Consider the following 17389-nt stretch of genomic DNA (forward strand, 5'->3'; position numbering starts at 1 on the left):
AACCCAGACATGTGCCCTGACCTCCAGGTTCATGGGTCGAAGCCCAACCACTGAACCACATCAGCAGGGCGGTACTTTATTTAAAGGAATCCCACACTAAACAGCATATACCAAATTTCCATTATATTTCTAAATTAGCATTTAACCAGAAAGCATGAAGAAAAACAACTACATCAACAATAAAATTTCAAGTTTTGGTGTCATTTGGCTTTCTAGAGGAGAAATTAGATGACATCACCATTCTTAGTGAGGCAGTTACTATTACTGGGGGGGGGGGGGGGGGATCTAACAATATCTGTGTAGTTGATGGTATCCAACCACTTTCATTTATAAAGAAGAAAGAATCCTGGACTGAAAATTAACCACTGGCTGAGTATTTGAATTAGATCATTTTAAGCAAATCAATGGGCAAAGAAGTGGATAAAATTTTATCAAACCTACCTGATATCAGAAAGGTAGCTTCTGCAATTCACTGTATAATCTGAATCACTAAGTAATGCTATACTTGGTATCATGAGAGCATAAAAAGTTCCAATTAAGTGAAATTAAGAATGGGAATATCTTAAAAGCAGGAAGAGTATCCTACTTATTTTTACTTTCTCAGGTCCTATCACAATGCCTAGCATAGAGAAGGCCCACAGTAAGTATTCAAACTACATAAGTAAATGTGTTAGCTAACTGAGGTTTTCTCCTTAGATGCAAAAGATTTTTAAAAATTGACAGAGCTCTGGCCAGTGTGGGTCAGTTGCTTGAGCATGGTCCCATGCACCAAAAGGTCGCTGGTTCGATTCCCGGTCAGGGCATATACCCAGGTTTTGGATTCCATCCTGGTCGGGGTGCATACAGGAGGTAACCAAATTGATGCTTCGCTCTCACATCAATGTTTTTTTTTTTTCTTCTCTCTCCCCTTTCTTCTCTTTCTAAAATCAATAAAAAAATACTAAAAAACTGACAGAAATGTTCCTAAGATATATGCCTTCCAAATTTTCTGAACACACAATTAGTAACTCAATTACTTGGATAATCATTATGAACAAGTTACTGTTATATTTTAATACAATGACTCTCAGGCACTGTTCAGGTTTCTAGGGCTATAACCTATATTCCTATATTAAATTATTATTAAATATTAATACATTTAGACTCAGAAGATCTGCTTATATAGGTGGTGTTTTTTTTCAATTGCCTATCAGTGTTTCACGCTCCATCTGCCTCAAACTGCTCTTGTTTTAATTAAAAGCATGTACTACTCATGAGAATCACATCTTAAGAGAAATTGGTTCTATGTAAGGCCTTTTTCTATTTTAAAGTACTAGATTATCCACATGTGGACTCTGCCCTCTACCTAGGCTCCTTTTTACTCTCTGCCTGATTCCTTCAATATATAATGTATCACTTTTTTCTTTTTCTACAGAGTCTGCTAAAATGGTAGGGAAGTTTTATTATTGTTTAATCCTCTCAATTTTCTGATAATATTCTTCCCCAATTAAAAAAAGACTCTGGACTATATCTTTAAATTTTAGAGTCTTTCAAAAGATGTTGATATCTTCTATAATATAAAAAAACCAGAATGATGAAGCTAATAGTTTTGGCCTTCTGCACCTCAAGGATTTAAATTCAGTTTTTCAGAACTCTTGTCATTGGAAGGTGGTAAAATAACCATTAAATAGAAGATAACATAAATTTACTTGGGGCTGTGAAAAAAATTGATATTTAAAATGTTATTCATATTTGAATAAATGTGTGTGATATTCAAAACGGTTTAAGGCAAATTATAAAAGCCACACTATGAAGCTCTAACTATAGAAAGATCTGTCACCTAGTTTAACTCTTGCTTGAAGCTCACTCTATGCTGGGAATATACAGCATTAATTCTCTGCCAAACAACCCTTTTCCCTTGTAACTGGAACTTCCTCTGGAAGAAAAGAGGTTTTCAAATATTGTTTTTATGAAAGTTTCCCTGATGGGATTCAAACTATGCCAAATTGCAGTAAGTAGAAATAGTGAACATTATTAATAAGGGTTAAAATCCAGTTCTTAGTTGAACATAGTTATTAAATGTCAAAAAATACCCAAAAGCAAGACTTATCATAGTTAAATGAAAATGCATTCTCACACAATTCAGTGACTATAGTCCACTGAAGCTTTGTCTTACCAGTAATGTACTGTTCTGGTTCACATTTCCTGTCATCTAGCTTATTTTCTCGAGATTATTTTGAACATGTCAGTTAACATTTGATTCTTCATAAAGTTCATGTTATGTGCACTTCCACTCTACTCCCAAACAACACATAAACACGTAATCAATGGAAGTGAGCAAGTGTCCAGAGTGCATAGTGACTTCTGAATAAACACAGCTTGAAAATAAAAGATTAAATCTTTTATTTAAAAAAACAAGAGTTAGTCCAACCCCTGATTAAAGTTAATAATTTATTCCCAGAGTTGGGGATAGAATCTTAAGCTCTATAAATGAATTCCTTGAGGACAAGAACTTTATTTCAATCTCTAGATTCCTATCAAGTTCCTGATAGTATGCATAGCACACAGAAACACTGAGGAAATATTTCCTAATGAATAAGACTAGAATTTGTAACTAAGACAGGTAAAAAAACTTATCTGTTGTGCAAGGTTTCCAAAAGGTCCCTTAAATTTTTTTAAAGCTTTAAATATGACTATTTAAAGACAAAGTAACCCACTCCCCTCAATAGCTGAAATAGTTTTCAGTTTTGTTAACCATTAAACAGTTTACCAGGAGATCTAGAATAAGAAAATACAGTTAATGACACAATTGTCAAAACTTAAATAATACTAATTTTAAGGACAATTTAAACAATTGTCCTTCTTGCAATTATTGCAACCATACCTACAACTGACGCCATTAAATAAAGTTAATCAGGGTACATTCAGGACTCTGAATATACCTAAAGTTCATTACACATTCTAGTAAAATAGATTTTGTAGTAAACACCTAACTATAAAGATAATTTTGACTTGATGCTTCACTGTGAGCAAATGGGATATGGAATGGAAAGAAGGGGGGGTGGAAATACCATAATCCTTCCTATTTAATAGAGTAAAATATCTTTGTTACAAGGTGTCAGAAAATAAGATTAATATATAATAATTTCTTTGCCTCATATCAAACCTTTACCATATTCAATTATGGTTTTTTGGGTCCATGTAAATTCATATAAGTGAAATTTTATGCATAATTTGACTATTTTTCCATTTACCTGTGTATTTCATTCCTTACTATATCTTCACTTTAAAAAATATATCATCTTTCTAGAAATGAGTAAAGAAAATATTTATACAACCATGTTATTTGTAACTTCTTCATTTCCTAAGGAAAGTAAAAGGTAAATAGTGAACAAACTTAAGAGAGGCCATAAATCATAATGGAGTGAAGACAGCTGAGATGGATCTGAAGATAAGGTCAAGAACATATAAATACAGGCCTGAATTAGGAATATATGATGCAATAAAATACTTTGAATAATGGGATTGATATATGATTCCATTGATTTCTACATAATTTTCAAAATATCAACATAATAAATTGGCAGCAGCAGACAAAATTTGAGACTAGGGCCCTTAGCAAATATGGGCTTAAGCCAGGGTTTTGCAGTTGACATACAACTGGCATTTGAGGCTAGATAACTCTGTTATGTGGGGCTATCATGTGCATTATAAGGTCATTAAAATGTAGTATATTTTTAGTAGCATTGATGATCTCTATCCATTAAGTGCCAGTACCACCTCTTCAACTATGACAACCAAAAAGTCTCATGGGAGTGCAAAATCATCCCTGATTGATAACCACGGGCTTAGAAAGAATGCTGTGACCAAAAGAATGGGGTGCCACCATCTCTGATCTCAGCTTCTGATTTCTCTAATGTTTGGCCTAGCTAATGTACAGGCTTTGGTTAGGCAGGAGAGGTATTATTGTATTATGAATTTAAATTATCTTAACATAATTAAAATTAATTTCATTCATTACTTGAAATTCCAATTCTTTTTAACACGTCTTTTTACATACTGTAACCATTACACACAAATTATTTTGTATGGTATTTAACATTTAACATTTCACAAATATTTCCATGTAGTAACAATGATCTACAAATATTTTATTTTACTAGCTATATGATGTACCACTGTGTTAATATTACTGTTTGGTTAGTCATTTCCCTACTGCTGGACATATGAGATTTTCCAAATTTCCACTATTAGAGGTAATCTGTGGAAAACACCATTGTGTAAATTACTTTTTTGGGAGGTCAGGTCGGGGTAAAATGGGAATAAATGTTAAATCCCAAATAAGATTACAGGATTAAAAAGCACACTTTTATAGCTTTTCTTACATACTGATTATGATATTTAGAAATATTAGAAGTCTATTTTAAATCCTTCTCAGTGATTAAGTGTTTAATTGCTAAAAGATGTATTAGAAAATATATGATCTTATATTTTAATTTTAGTTTATCTATTTGATAAGACTATCATTTGCCATAATATAATCCAGACAGGGTTTCTTTTCTTATAAATAACATCTTTTTTTCCCTTATACCCAATCTCTATACAGATCTTTCCTTATTAAAAAAAGATAGAAGTCTCTTTGAAAATATAATCTATGATCTAAAACATAAGGAAATAAAGCCAATATGAGAAAAAAAAGGGTCACATGAAAAACTCAGAAATATAACCACTTCTATAAAAGCCTGGCAAAATCACCTAACTTTGATTATTTGGAAAGCAGTAATGTCTAATGAATTTCAAATATGATAGGATCAGAAAAGTTTATTAATACCTCATTGCATCCTCCTTCTGGAAAACTAATAAAGTTCCCAGACAGAAAAGGGTATTTTCCATATAATTAAGAAAATGCAAATTATATATCTTGACTAAAACCACAAAAACAATAAAAAATGTTATGATTTCTCCCTTAGCTTGCTGAGGAATCCTATGATCTAAATAATAATGAGAAAGAAAAAGTCAAAGGACTTTGCCAAACTATACACCTCTATTTATCTCAACCAGTTGTTTCACTTTAAACAAATCTCTGGTAGATAATTAGGTACAGCACTGTAGGATCTATAGGATGTTGAGCCCCTTTTTGAAAAAGCCCCTAAATGAAGTAATGTGGTCAAGTGAACTAGAGTACACTCAAGAAATTTAAAGCATTTTTCTCTCCTCACGTTATTAACCAAAAATAGAACTAGTTGTCTTGCAAGGATGAGTAGATCAATCTAGATTTTAAAAGACTGTACATCTTCCAACACAATGAGTGGTTCAATGGCAAAGCCTCTAAGTGGTTAAGAAAGCTTTCTTTTCATTAAAAAAAAAAATTATTGCCCTGGCCGAGTGGCTCAGTTGGTTGGAGCATTGTCCCTCACACCAAAAGGTTTCAGGTTCAACTTCCAGTCAGGGCATATACCTAGGTTTCTGGTTTGATCCTCAGTCAGGGTTTGTACGGGAGGCAGCTGATCAATGTTTCCCTCTCACATCGATGTTTCTCTCTTTCAGTTTCTCTCTCTAAACAAAATCACTAAAACATCCTTGAGTGAGGATTTTTTTTTTTTTAAGTATTTTTTTAATGACTTTAGTCAGAGAGGAAGCAGGGGGAGAAAGGGGAGGGAGGAAGGAGCAGGAGAGAGGGAAACATCGATTTGTTGTTCAACTTACTTAAGCATCCCGTGGTTGATTCTTGTATGTGTCCTGACTGGGGATGGATATCAGGACAAAGCTCTAAACAACGGAGCTACCCAGCCAGGGAAGAACATTTTTTTAATGGAAGAGCTAGGTGAGGAAATGGGATAATTCTTCCTTGCTGCCTTGGTAGGAAAAACTTTCTGGAAAAGCCCTGCAAAGAAGGTCCCTAAAGCAGTCAGGCATTTATATGAATCCATTTTAAACCCTCTCACATATATAATTTCTACCTTCTCACATATATAATGTAGATTTATGACAAATTAATGTTTATATAGAATACACCCTCTTTGTTATTGAAGCCATTACTGTAAATAGGAAAGTTGATGATAATAAAGTTGTTTTGATTCTAAATACTATTTAAGTTTTGGCAGTGATATCCTCTTATACTTCATTTGTCTGGCAATAGTGAATGAAGCAAGCCTACAAGGCAAAGAATCAGTCAAAATGGTTATCACTATCACCAAGTTCATGCATTTCATTATTAAGAAAGTCCCTCAGGTCCTTACCATGAACCCACTTCCAATAAGTATGGTTACTTGCTTTGTAATCCACAGTATATATCAGGCAGGGCGAATATATACACACATATAAGAAATGACAGGCTGACAATGAAGAGACAGAACAAAAACAAAAATACAAACAAAAACTTTCATAATACATAGCATAAAGGGCCTTTGGTGAATGTTCAGTGACTGATATTAACAGATTTTTAGGGTATTAGTATAATTATGATGAATTTCAGTTATGTAGAAAATTCAGTTATGTGGAATACCTTATTCCAAATGATGCCAAATAAACTGGTATTCAATATTAACATGAACATTCAATAAAGTTAATTCCTGCAACTAATATCTATCACACTCAGTATTGGCTTTTTGTAAAAAATAAAGAATGATACTGAGACTCAAACTTTTACTTTCTATTTCCCTTAGAATGCTGTGTGGCTATTTCAGTGGTTGGGAGAAGCTGTTCATGAAAACCTTTTAGGCAGTTTAAAGGGAAATAGCCTATATGTTGGTAAACTCAATAAGATTACCCCCACTAAATTTCTATTTCTTGAAGAGCAGAAATCGTATTTTAAAACTGATATGCAAATACCAGGAATCATGGACAAGTTAAAAATTTAGCCATGAAATCTAATCAATTAAACCCTACACATCTCTTAAATCTTTCTGATAAATATGTCCCCCAAGGACCAGAGTATTAAGTATTTGTAATTTATGGTGTTCTTTTTTTCACTCTTCTATTTGTCCCTGTGAAGGAAGGCAATATGCTTATACCTCATAATACCCCATGGAAGTGAGGTAGATGGCTTTACAGAAAAACTCTAGGATGCATGCAGAAATCTTTTTCTCTTATAATACATGACATAAATAAGTACATAAATCAGTTATGCTTAAAAACAAAACCCTAATTTATAATATGGGAACAAATTAAGATGCATATATTCTGTTTTACTGTAGAATAAACCAATTAGCAAATTAATTTAACAAAACTCTATTTAGTCATGAAGTATGGACAAAAATAAATACTAAAGTATTCACTAAAAATAAATAGCTTCTGCAAAAAACCCTGTAACACCCTGATTAAAAGACTATTCCTTCTTATTACAGAACATCAGTCCTTTATGAGCATATAACATTAAGTATATTTTTAAAAATTTTGGCCAAAGAGAAAATAGTCTAGTATAAATGTTGTTTGTGAAATATATCACAGAAGTAGATTTCAAAACACACTTGGTGTTCCACATCAAGAGAATGCCCATATACCACACACACACACACACAAAAAGAAAGAATGCCTGTATAACAAAAGTGTATGTGTGTGTGTATATATATGTATAAAAACAATAGGGTTTAAATAATTTTTAATGAAATATTTCTAGAATATACAGTTTTCTGCATTCTCAGATTGCATACTGAATATAATTTTTTTTTGTTCATTGATGACTATCATGAACATTATTCTCTCTGTAAGATTATAGCGATATTCTCTGGGGTATCATATGAGAGACTTCTGATATGCTTAAAGCTGTTTTACTCCTGTTCTAAAATAACCTTGGAAGGTTGTAGTTTTATGATATTTCAGTCTCCTCCCTTCAGAGTGCTACCAATATGTCTTCTAAAGAGCACATAAAATTACTACAACAAATCTGTTGATATAAAGCTTGCTGTATCACTAACCTTATTTTATACATAATTCTAGATAACAGGTTCTGAGCAAAGACCTAAAAATGGCTTCATGACATTCCTAAGGGATAAAACAAAGGGATTTTTTAAAAAGATAATTGATTTTCTTCAATGCTTAAAGCCTTCCCCATTTATTAATTGATGTGCAATTGTTTTTCAAACTTGTGATATAATTGAACTATGAATGCCAGTTAAATGGATATTACTAATAAAAAATAAAATTGTTTTACCAAGTATTGAGTGAATAAATGTAATGCCCCTATGCTCTATTCTCTCAAGAACAATAAAAAATAAAGGTAAAGATTGTGAATTTAGAATATATAGTGAAAGTTAAAAAAAGACCTTTAGCTGACAAATATTCTTAAAAAAAGACATAGTTTTAGGCATGTATCAAAAACATCTGGGGCAAGATTAAACAATTTACATGTTATTTATATCACAGCTAATTAAAATTTTATGTTACTAAGCAATAAACTTCCATTGAAAGCACATAATTATTAAGAATATTTGCAAGGTAAGCATTACCCAAAAAACTACCAGTCAGAAAACAACCAACCAGTATGTTGGGAAATATCTAAAATTATACCTGATATAAACCAGGCACTTGCTCTGGCACAATTTTTGTCTTATTAAAAATGAAAATTAGACCACATAGGAGAAATAAAAGAAACAATGTTTCTAGTATTCATTGCAAATTTTTATGTCATCCAGGAGAACAAGATAAAAAGGCTTTAGAAAAAAGCAGGAATAAATTTTTATGCTGACAATAATACATAAAACTTTTGGATCAACACCTACCGATTTTTTTCTACTGTTTTCCAGATCTTTGAGTTCATTCTCGATTTTTGTGATTAAGTCCCTGAGTTCATCAAGATTAGTGCAAATAAGCTAAAATAAAACACAAAAACACAGCTTGATAACACATAATATAAAACACCCAAAATGTGGTAACAGAAGTTGTTTTAACACACACTGAATTCACAATTATTTGTAATAGCTAAAACCAGAGAAAGCTCCACAGTTTATACTTTAAAAGATATTTGTTATGATGTATGAACTTCAGGCTTAGTATAAAAATAGCTGAAATTTCAACATTGGTGGTTTCATCCCACATCCTTACCGCTCAGTTTGCTTTATAATACAGGTACTTTCTTAACATTCTTAACTTTCAGCCCAGAATGACAAAGATCTGGAAACTCACCCTAGATTTCACAGTTTACTGAATCACCTTTTAAGAAATACTCATCAGGCAGTCGCCTAGTAAGTGCATAAATGCACCCCTGGAGAACTGTCATTATACCTTTGCTTTGGTTTGCTAACTATACAATTAAACAAGCTGTATTACTGTTGTTGGGACTGCTAATAAAGGACTTCAACTATATATGATATATTCAAAGATGTAAATGAAATTTGTACACATTCTTAATATGATCTTAGTAGTCCTTAGTAAGACCATCTCCACACATTTCCTTTTATAACTGTGTGGCTCATTTTATTTCACCTTGGTAATATTGGAAAATAGTCAAAATAATTGGTTTTTAGTTTTAATAATCAAACTAGTTTGGCTTAATTACTAAAGTTTTAAACAGTAAAGTGTCAGCAACAACAAAAATATTAGTAACTACATTTTAGTTCTTGTAAAATTATACTGTTTTTCCAATTAGTTTAATATACTTAACATTTTTTCCTAAAATAATTTAAGCTATTTTAAAACAAAACATATTTTAAACAAAACTGCAACCACATACAGAGGAAAAGTTTTAGATTAATGAAAGTCTTGCTGTAATGTGTATACTGTGTGATAACTTTAAAAATATATTATACTTATAAAGCTATTAATTCACCATTACTTTTTATTAGCCCATGTTTGGTACATTCATTAATTTCTGCGTAAGAATACTGTTTTCCTAAAATGCATACTTTCTTTTAAAATAAAACAAACAAAAATGACAAAAGGAAAAGTAGGTTACAAAAAGGTAATTCCTAGTGATGACTGAATGACAAAAATGGAAGACTAGGAGCCCCTTAAACTTCCTTTATTACTGGGCTGAATTACATGAAATTGTTGATATGCCTTCGATCTACAAAAATGGCGATATGATTCAACCTAATAGCCTATGGAAAGTTTATCCAGATATTATAAACTATAATTAGTATTAGCCATTGTTAGAAATATCTGCATAATTTAAACTCACACAAATGACAGAGCAGTTAAGATTATGTATTTAAGTAACTCAAAACAATTCCAGAGTAGAAAACAGTACACAGTATGTTAGCAGGTCAGTGCAACTAATATTTGTTATGAACTACACATTCCCATTTGCCAAATCTAGAGTTAAGGAAGAAATGCTGATAGTCAAGCAAGCAGTGGAGTGGCTAACCATGTAAGTGCCTCTAGAACCAAGTAATGTCTTCAATTTCTATTACATCTATAAAGCCTAAGAACAATGTTGGCCCTACACCAGATTTTTAGTAAGTATTCAGTGGAAATTGAACTTCCCACTGTATAATCTGCTATTATGATTACCATGTAAAATTTGCCCCAGAGCTTGCTGATGGTTGGTTACACCCCTTTTCACTGCACTTGGTGTACTAGTTAACATCACAGCATCTCATTTGCACGTAGAGCAAAGTTCAGAGGAATCTGCACTTGTATCTTAGCTTTCTCATTATGCAAAAAATAAGGGTATATTTTGCATGTTGTTTTTAGAAACTTAAAATGAAAACATATATCCCTACAACACACTCTAAAAAAAGTAAAGATCTTTTAATTAACAATTAGTTATGAGGTTAACAAATATTTATATTCAATTTAAACGAATAAATAACAGTTCTGAAGTCAAACCATGAATGATTTCCACATCCTAAGAGCTATATAAAATAACACTTTCAAGTGGCTTACCCAGTTATTTAGTTGTACTAAATCAGTGCTTCTCAAACATTAATTTAATGTGCCTAGGAATCACCTGGGAATCTTGTTAAAATATGGTTTATGATTTAGTAGGTCTGAGGTGGGACCTACAATTCTGTATTTCTAACAAGTTTCCAGGTATGGTATACAGATCACACTTTTGAGCAGTAAGGTATTGAATGATTATGAATTACAAATCTGCAAGGCTACTAAAACCTTCTGGTACTAAGGAGCTAGTGAATATGAAAATTCAGAAAGACAAATTTCCAAACAGAGGATGGAATACTGAAGTAAATGTACAATGAGAAGACAAATGTTTCTTAAAATAACTGACATGACTTTTAAACATAAATTGTGTTGAATTTGAGTCAAAATATTTTAGCAATATTTACTTTTACCTTATTTTAAAATGACTTAATAGCTACATAATTTATACTCTTTATATCTTAATGCATACTTCTCTCTACATAAATTTGTAATACATACCTGATATATCCAAAATAGGGTCAAGTTAAGCTATTAGAAAATTCTTGTATAGGAACATAATTCTAATTTGATTTATCCCAACTCTTTCATGTATTTCTTCTCTTACAAAGTAAGGCATATGTGTGGCCTTTAAACTCAATTCAACTTCAAATGATGCTTTTAAAAATACAATTGATCCAGCCCTAGCTGGTTTTGCTCAGGGGTTAGTGTTGGCTTGTGGACTGAAGGGTCTTGAGTTCTATTCTGGTCAAGGGCACGGCACATACCTTAGTTGCAGGCTCAATCCCTGGCCATGGTTGGGGTACATGTGGGAGGCAACCAATAGATCGATCGATCTCTCTCTCTCTCTGAGAAGGGGAAAAAAATATATCGTAGGGTGAGGATTAAAAAAAATCCCATAAGTAAAGTTCTCCTTAATAAGGAAAACAGATGCATTTTTTGAATGAAGCAAAACATCTTATTAAAAACTCCTTCTCATTACTTTGAATTTGAAAAACATATCTGAGGCTCAGGGCCTCTGGGGGAGGTGCGGAGGGGAAGGAAAGCTCCACAGCAGCTCAGATTACACTTGGATCACACTGCCAACACTCATGAGGGGTTTTTCAGTCACATTGCAAAGGTTACGAGAAGTCTTATCCCCCAAGAAGAGCCTCTTTTAGGCAGTCACAATCTCCCCTCAAGTTAACCTTTCACTTGATGCAACCCGTGACAGAGCCACGAGCGAAAGGGACCATTAATATGTAATCTGATCCAAACTTTGGCCTAGGCTGTATCTCCAATTCATATACATACTAATTAAAACTAACAGTTACTAACCTAAGATAACACACTGGTAGAGAAAACGACAGAACCTAGGATCCACCCTTCTCCTACTATATGTATATTACTACATGTATCATGTTCTTTAAGGGCTCTTCCTAAACTAAACAATCTAACAACTGGAAATGTATTACAGTTTTAGGATTTAACTTATATCTAACCTCTCACTTCTATTAAGTGGTAAATAGTAAAAGACCCTCTCTTAAATTCAAGAAGCAGAAATGTGTGTATGTAGTGGGGGAAAAGTCATGTAGAGATCAAAAGAACTCCATAACCACATCTCAGAAAAATTACAAAATAATTCATTCCTTACTTTATTACTACTTCAAGCTAGAAATTTTGTCCTTTGGGTATAAACTCAATAGGTTTGAGAGATATGTACTTCATTTGTTCCAAAAAGGACAAAAGGTAGCATACAAAAATAAAACAATATAGTAAATTACATTAAAAAGCAAAAGGATACAAAGAAGAAAAATCAAAATGAACAGTTCCAAGTGGAATGGATCACGTTCACTACTATTCTAATAAAACATTCCTACAATTTATTATGAAAATTGTGAGCAAAACACTAAATGCAAGGTGGTAATTCAAAATTTATATTGTATTTAAACTAAAATTATATTAACATTTGTTAAAACTACGACAGGAAAATTCCTTCTCACTTCTGATCACCATACCAGAAATGATGAGTACTTCGAAACCTGCAAATAAGCACTAGCTGGTTTTGCTCAGGGGTTATTAGAGCATTGGAACACGGACTGCAGGGTCCTGGGTTCGATTCCAGCCAAGGGCACATACCTCGGCTGCAGACTCAATCCCTGGGCTCGGGTCACGTGCAGGAGGCAACCCATTGATGTGTCTCTCTCACCCATGTCTCTCTCCCCCCACCTCTCTCTCTTTCTCTTCCACTCTCTCTGAAAAGCAATGGGAAAAATATCGTCAGATGAGGATTAAAAAACAAAAAAAGTTGCAAATAAGGATATTATGTGTGATGTGAAAAATAAGTCTGATTAACAAGTTAAAATATTTTAAACTACTATATGATTAAATAGAGATGTTTCTCTCAATGTACTACATAGATTTGAAAATTAAAAGAATTTTAAGGGATTAGTAAAAACCAATGCTGTTAAAAGTGAAACAAAAAGATGAAGTTGGAAATACTTAAGAGGTAGCAATTCAAAATATTAATGTAATCAAAAGGTCCTTAATATAGTGAAGCAGTTACACTCTAATTTTAATTTTGGTCCCAATTTATTACATTGAAGGTAGTACTTTATTTCATATTCCTTAGTTTCTTCATTGGTTAAATGGAGAAACACAGTTGTTTTTTTAAGAGGTATATTAAAGTTCAGTGAGTTTATGTTTACATTTGAAAACAATACTTTTATGTAAGTCTTAGCAGCTGGGTTCTGAATTGTCTCTGCAAAGCAGCCTTTAGAATAAATGACATATAGAACAGGAGCAAGTATGCATTATATGAAAGATTTTGGTTATCAATGAAAAGCTGAGTCATGGTAACTATTTAAAAAACTTATTTTATTGAGACTTGACACACTAAGTTTTTAAAATATTGTCTATGACTTTGTTATAATTATGTACAATAAGATAATTCATATATGAGATTTCTCTCTCAAATATTAAACAAATTAAAATAAAAAGCTTTTTGGTAAAAATTCATTTTATTAAAATAAAAATATTTCCTAATTTTTTTGCAACTATTTCTAACTAAAAAATTTGACAAGTTCCCCTAAAGGCCAACTGCATAACTCAGCCTAATATGAGAGTAGGGCTAAGCATAACTTTTTTCCTCTGGTTAAGTATAATGATGCAAATAATGTTACTTTGTTCTTTTCACATTTCAAATTCTTATAGGCTTAATCATGAGATTTCATGATTTCTGAAACATGACCAAATCTAAAATTTATTACAAGGTCTTAGGCAGCTGGAAAAAGTGGTAAAGGTCTAATAATACATGCTCTTAAGCCAATTCTTAATTGATTTTCCTACTGATAACACAGTATTTTCTGTCTGAAGCTTCTGGTATGCCCATTTTAAAAAATAAATACCAACAGATAAAAGTAGTAAGCTCTATCATTTAACCCTCACAACAGCCCTCTGAGGTAGATACTATTATTACCCATTGTACAGATGAGGAATTGAAATCACAAAGAGGTTCAGTAACTTACGTAAGTTTACAGAGTTAGTGGTAAAATTGGCATTTGAATCCAAACAGCATGGTTCCAGAACCCATATGCTTAACCAGTATGCAGATTACTGGTACCCACCTAGACCCATTGAATCAAGGATGAAATCCAGGTATTTTCATTTTTAATAAAGGCATCATATTATTATTGTGTATTTTTTTAAATATATCTTTATTGATTTCAGAGAGAGGAAGGGAGAGGAAGCGAGAGAGATAGAAACATCAATGATGAGTCATTGATCAGCTGCCTCCTGCACGACCCTGCTTGGGACCCAGCCCGCAACCCAGGCATGTGCCCTGAGTGGGAATCGAACCACGATCTGCCGGATCCTAGGTCAATGCTCAACTCCTGAGCAACGCTGGCTGGGCCAGATTATTTTTTTACTATCTAAAGTTTGAGAACCACTGACATCATTTAGGAAAAAGTGGCACAGATATGGTTAGTCCCGTTACAGTATACACACAAAAATAAATCCAATCCACCATTTGAATATCTACAGTGTATACGTTAATAGGGATGGGATAATTATATTCTTAAACTGAGGTATAAATATTAGGTGTGTATATAAATAAACCCGGATTCTTCTGGAGACAAGTAGGCAATTTAAAGATGACAGTCCTTTGGCAAACAGGTCAGGTTTTACAAAAGGGATGTAATAGCTATCCACCAACAGTTTCATTATTTTAAGCATTAAGACATTTTAGCATAAATACTATGAAGCAAATCTTCCAGCTAAACATTTCTATAAAGTATTTTTATGTTTACTACTAGAAATGTGATACTTACACAACTTGGATAAAATAAATAACTTGCAGAATCTGAGGTGCTAAATGTCAAAATGCTAGAGCTTTTGTGAAGGAAATAACTCACTTCTTTAGTATATAATAATCTTACATGTGGGGAACTTCCAAATAAAGAAACAAACTTTACATAAAATTAGTTTGAGAAGCAAAACTTTACGTTTTGCATGTAACAACAAAGTTTACTAGTGGCTAAAACTATCTACTATTATTTGTTTATTTGAAGCAAATGACCTATTTCCTGGGAGACAGGTGTTAATTTTCTTCATGAATAATAGCACGGTATTCAAACTGTAAACTAGGCATAAGAACCACTATTGTCATAGTCTATTTTCCATCTTTAGCCACACACACACACACACACACACACACACACACACACACACACACACACACAATAATGCCTGAGAACCTGGAAAAGGTCTTTCTCCTTTTCTCTTTTTTCTCTCCTCTCACTCCCTCCCTCTTTCCTTCACTTATTTATTTAAACAGCACAATCTAGCAAAACATGTACTTTTGACCTTAAATTTCTGAGAGTGGTAAGCAAATGGTAACTGACTAAAAGCACAACTTAAGACAGTGTTTTCCAATTTTTTTTTTGCTCACAACCCATGGTCAAAAATACACTGCATGTCAGTCTCATTCTCTCTCTCTCTCTCTCTCTCTCACACACACACACACACACACACACACACACACACACACACAAATTAAAACCAATGTTTCATGAAACAATATTACTCTTACTATATTGGACACACTTTTATAATTTCTTTCTATTTTAACTTTGTTAGCTTATAAAAGAAATGCTGGTCATGCAATCCACTAAACTGATTTCATGCTTCACTAATGAATATCACCTGCTTATTTTAAAACAGTGTCTATGCCAGTTATTACATATAAAAGTCCATCCACTAAGATACAAATGGAGACAAAATACCAATATTGGGCCAGAATACTTTGAGGGATTGAGAAAAAAAAAATGAGTGAAAGAAATAGCAAAGGCTAGCATGACATCAGTGGAAGAACGATAATACACTATTATAACATTAAATAACATGTACAAGCAATGATAGAAAGGCCTCTAAGTAACTAGTAAATACACATTTTTATTTTTTTTTACTGAATATGGTGGGACCAAGGTTACTTTATATTAAATAAATCATCCTAAGAATGTAATTAGAAATACTCTATTTTAAAATACTAAGAGAAAAGCATGTTTATTTCCTTTCATTGTTCAATTAAAAATATTAAACTTTTACCAATTAATAACTCTCAAAGAAACACTTCCAAAAATAGGAACTTTATAGAAAAAAAGATGACTTCAAACTCACATTACATACTATCAATATTTTCATAGTTACTACTCCTTTATTTTCTTCTTTACTTGAATTAACTCACAGAAACTCATTTTAGTATTTTTATTTTCAGCAATGACATATTAGGTTGTAAAACTTTTGGAAATGGATGGACACACTAATAAAAAGATATTTTTAAAGAAAAAAATCATTTGTTGAAGAAAACATCTTTTATAAAATAGAAGATAAACATATTTAATTAAGGTGAGATTCTGCTTATTCTAGTATCCGCTTTAAACAAAAAACTCTTCACATAATCACATGGCAGGCATGTGATTTTTTCTTTTTGCAGAAATATTTAAAGATAACTGAATTAACCTTTACTTAATAGTCTTTCTAAAGTTTATATGTAACTAAAAGTTAAAAGATTTGTTTTTCAAATTAACAACTTGACCATTTCTACAGTGCCAAAATAAATAAAAATGGATTACCTAGGCAGTATTTCCATGCATATATACGGTTTGTTCTTGAAAGACTCATTTACACATTTACTTGTATATATAGTTCTATTAAACTACTTCCACAAAACAACATAGTATATTAAAAAAAAAAATTCTATCAGAGACAAAAATAGAGGTAAAATTTTTTTTGAAATACTAGCAGATTAACTCATAAGTACTACCTATGTCTGCACTTGCAGGGAAAAGTCACAGCTGGAAACATTTCATTGAAAGTATATGTGTGCTACAGTGGAATTTAGCCAATTTCTTGACAAACGATACAAACACTGAAACAAAACTTAAATTAAAGAATGTTGAGAGAAAACTAAAACACTTACCTGAAATTCTGGTACAGTAGATGACTTTGTGACAGTTTTCCTCTTCTTTGTGATTGCTTTTTTAGATATGGATTTTTTTCCTTTCAAGATTAAAAGAGAAAAGCTTCATAATGCTGTTAATAAACCTTCATT

General features: G+C 32.3%; 1 protein-coding gene across 3 annotated transcripts in view; it reads right to left on the reverse strand.

Moving 5' to 3' along the window:
* The window catches only part of BRD10 (bromodomain containing 10), an 83023-nt gene that overhangs the window by 17106 nt on the left and 48528 nt on the right, over positions 1-17389 (reverse strand). For 2 of the 3 annotated variants that reach the window (XM_081152355.1, XM_081152353.1), the window contains 2 exons: positions 17258-17337; positions 8700-8789 (listed from right to left, as the gene is read on the reverse strand). In XM_081152355.1, the coding sequence (XP_081008481.1) occupies positions 8700-8789; positions 17258-17337 (170 nt within the window). The remainder of the gene's footprint in view (positions 1-8699; positions 8790-17257; positions 17338-17389) is intronic. The other variant, XM_081152354.1, reaches the window with a different exon arrangement.

This window comes from Miniopterus schreibersii (assembly GCF_964146895.1).
Source record: "Miniopterus schreibersii genome assembly, chromosome: 11".
Lineage (NCBI taxonomy): Eukaryota > Metazoa > Chordata > Mammalia > Chiroptera > Miniopteridae > Miniopterus > Miniopterus schreibersii.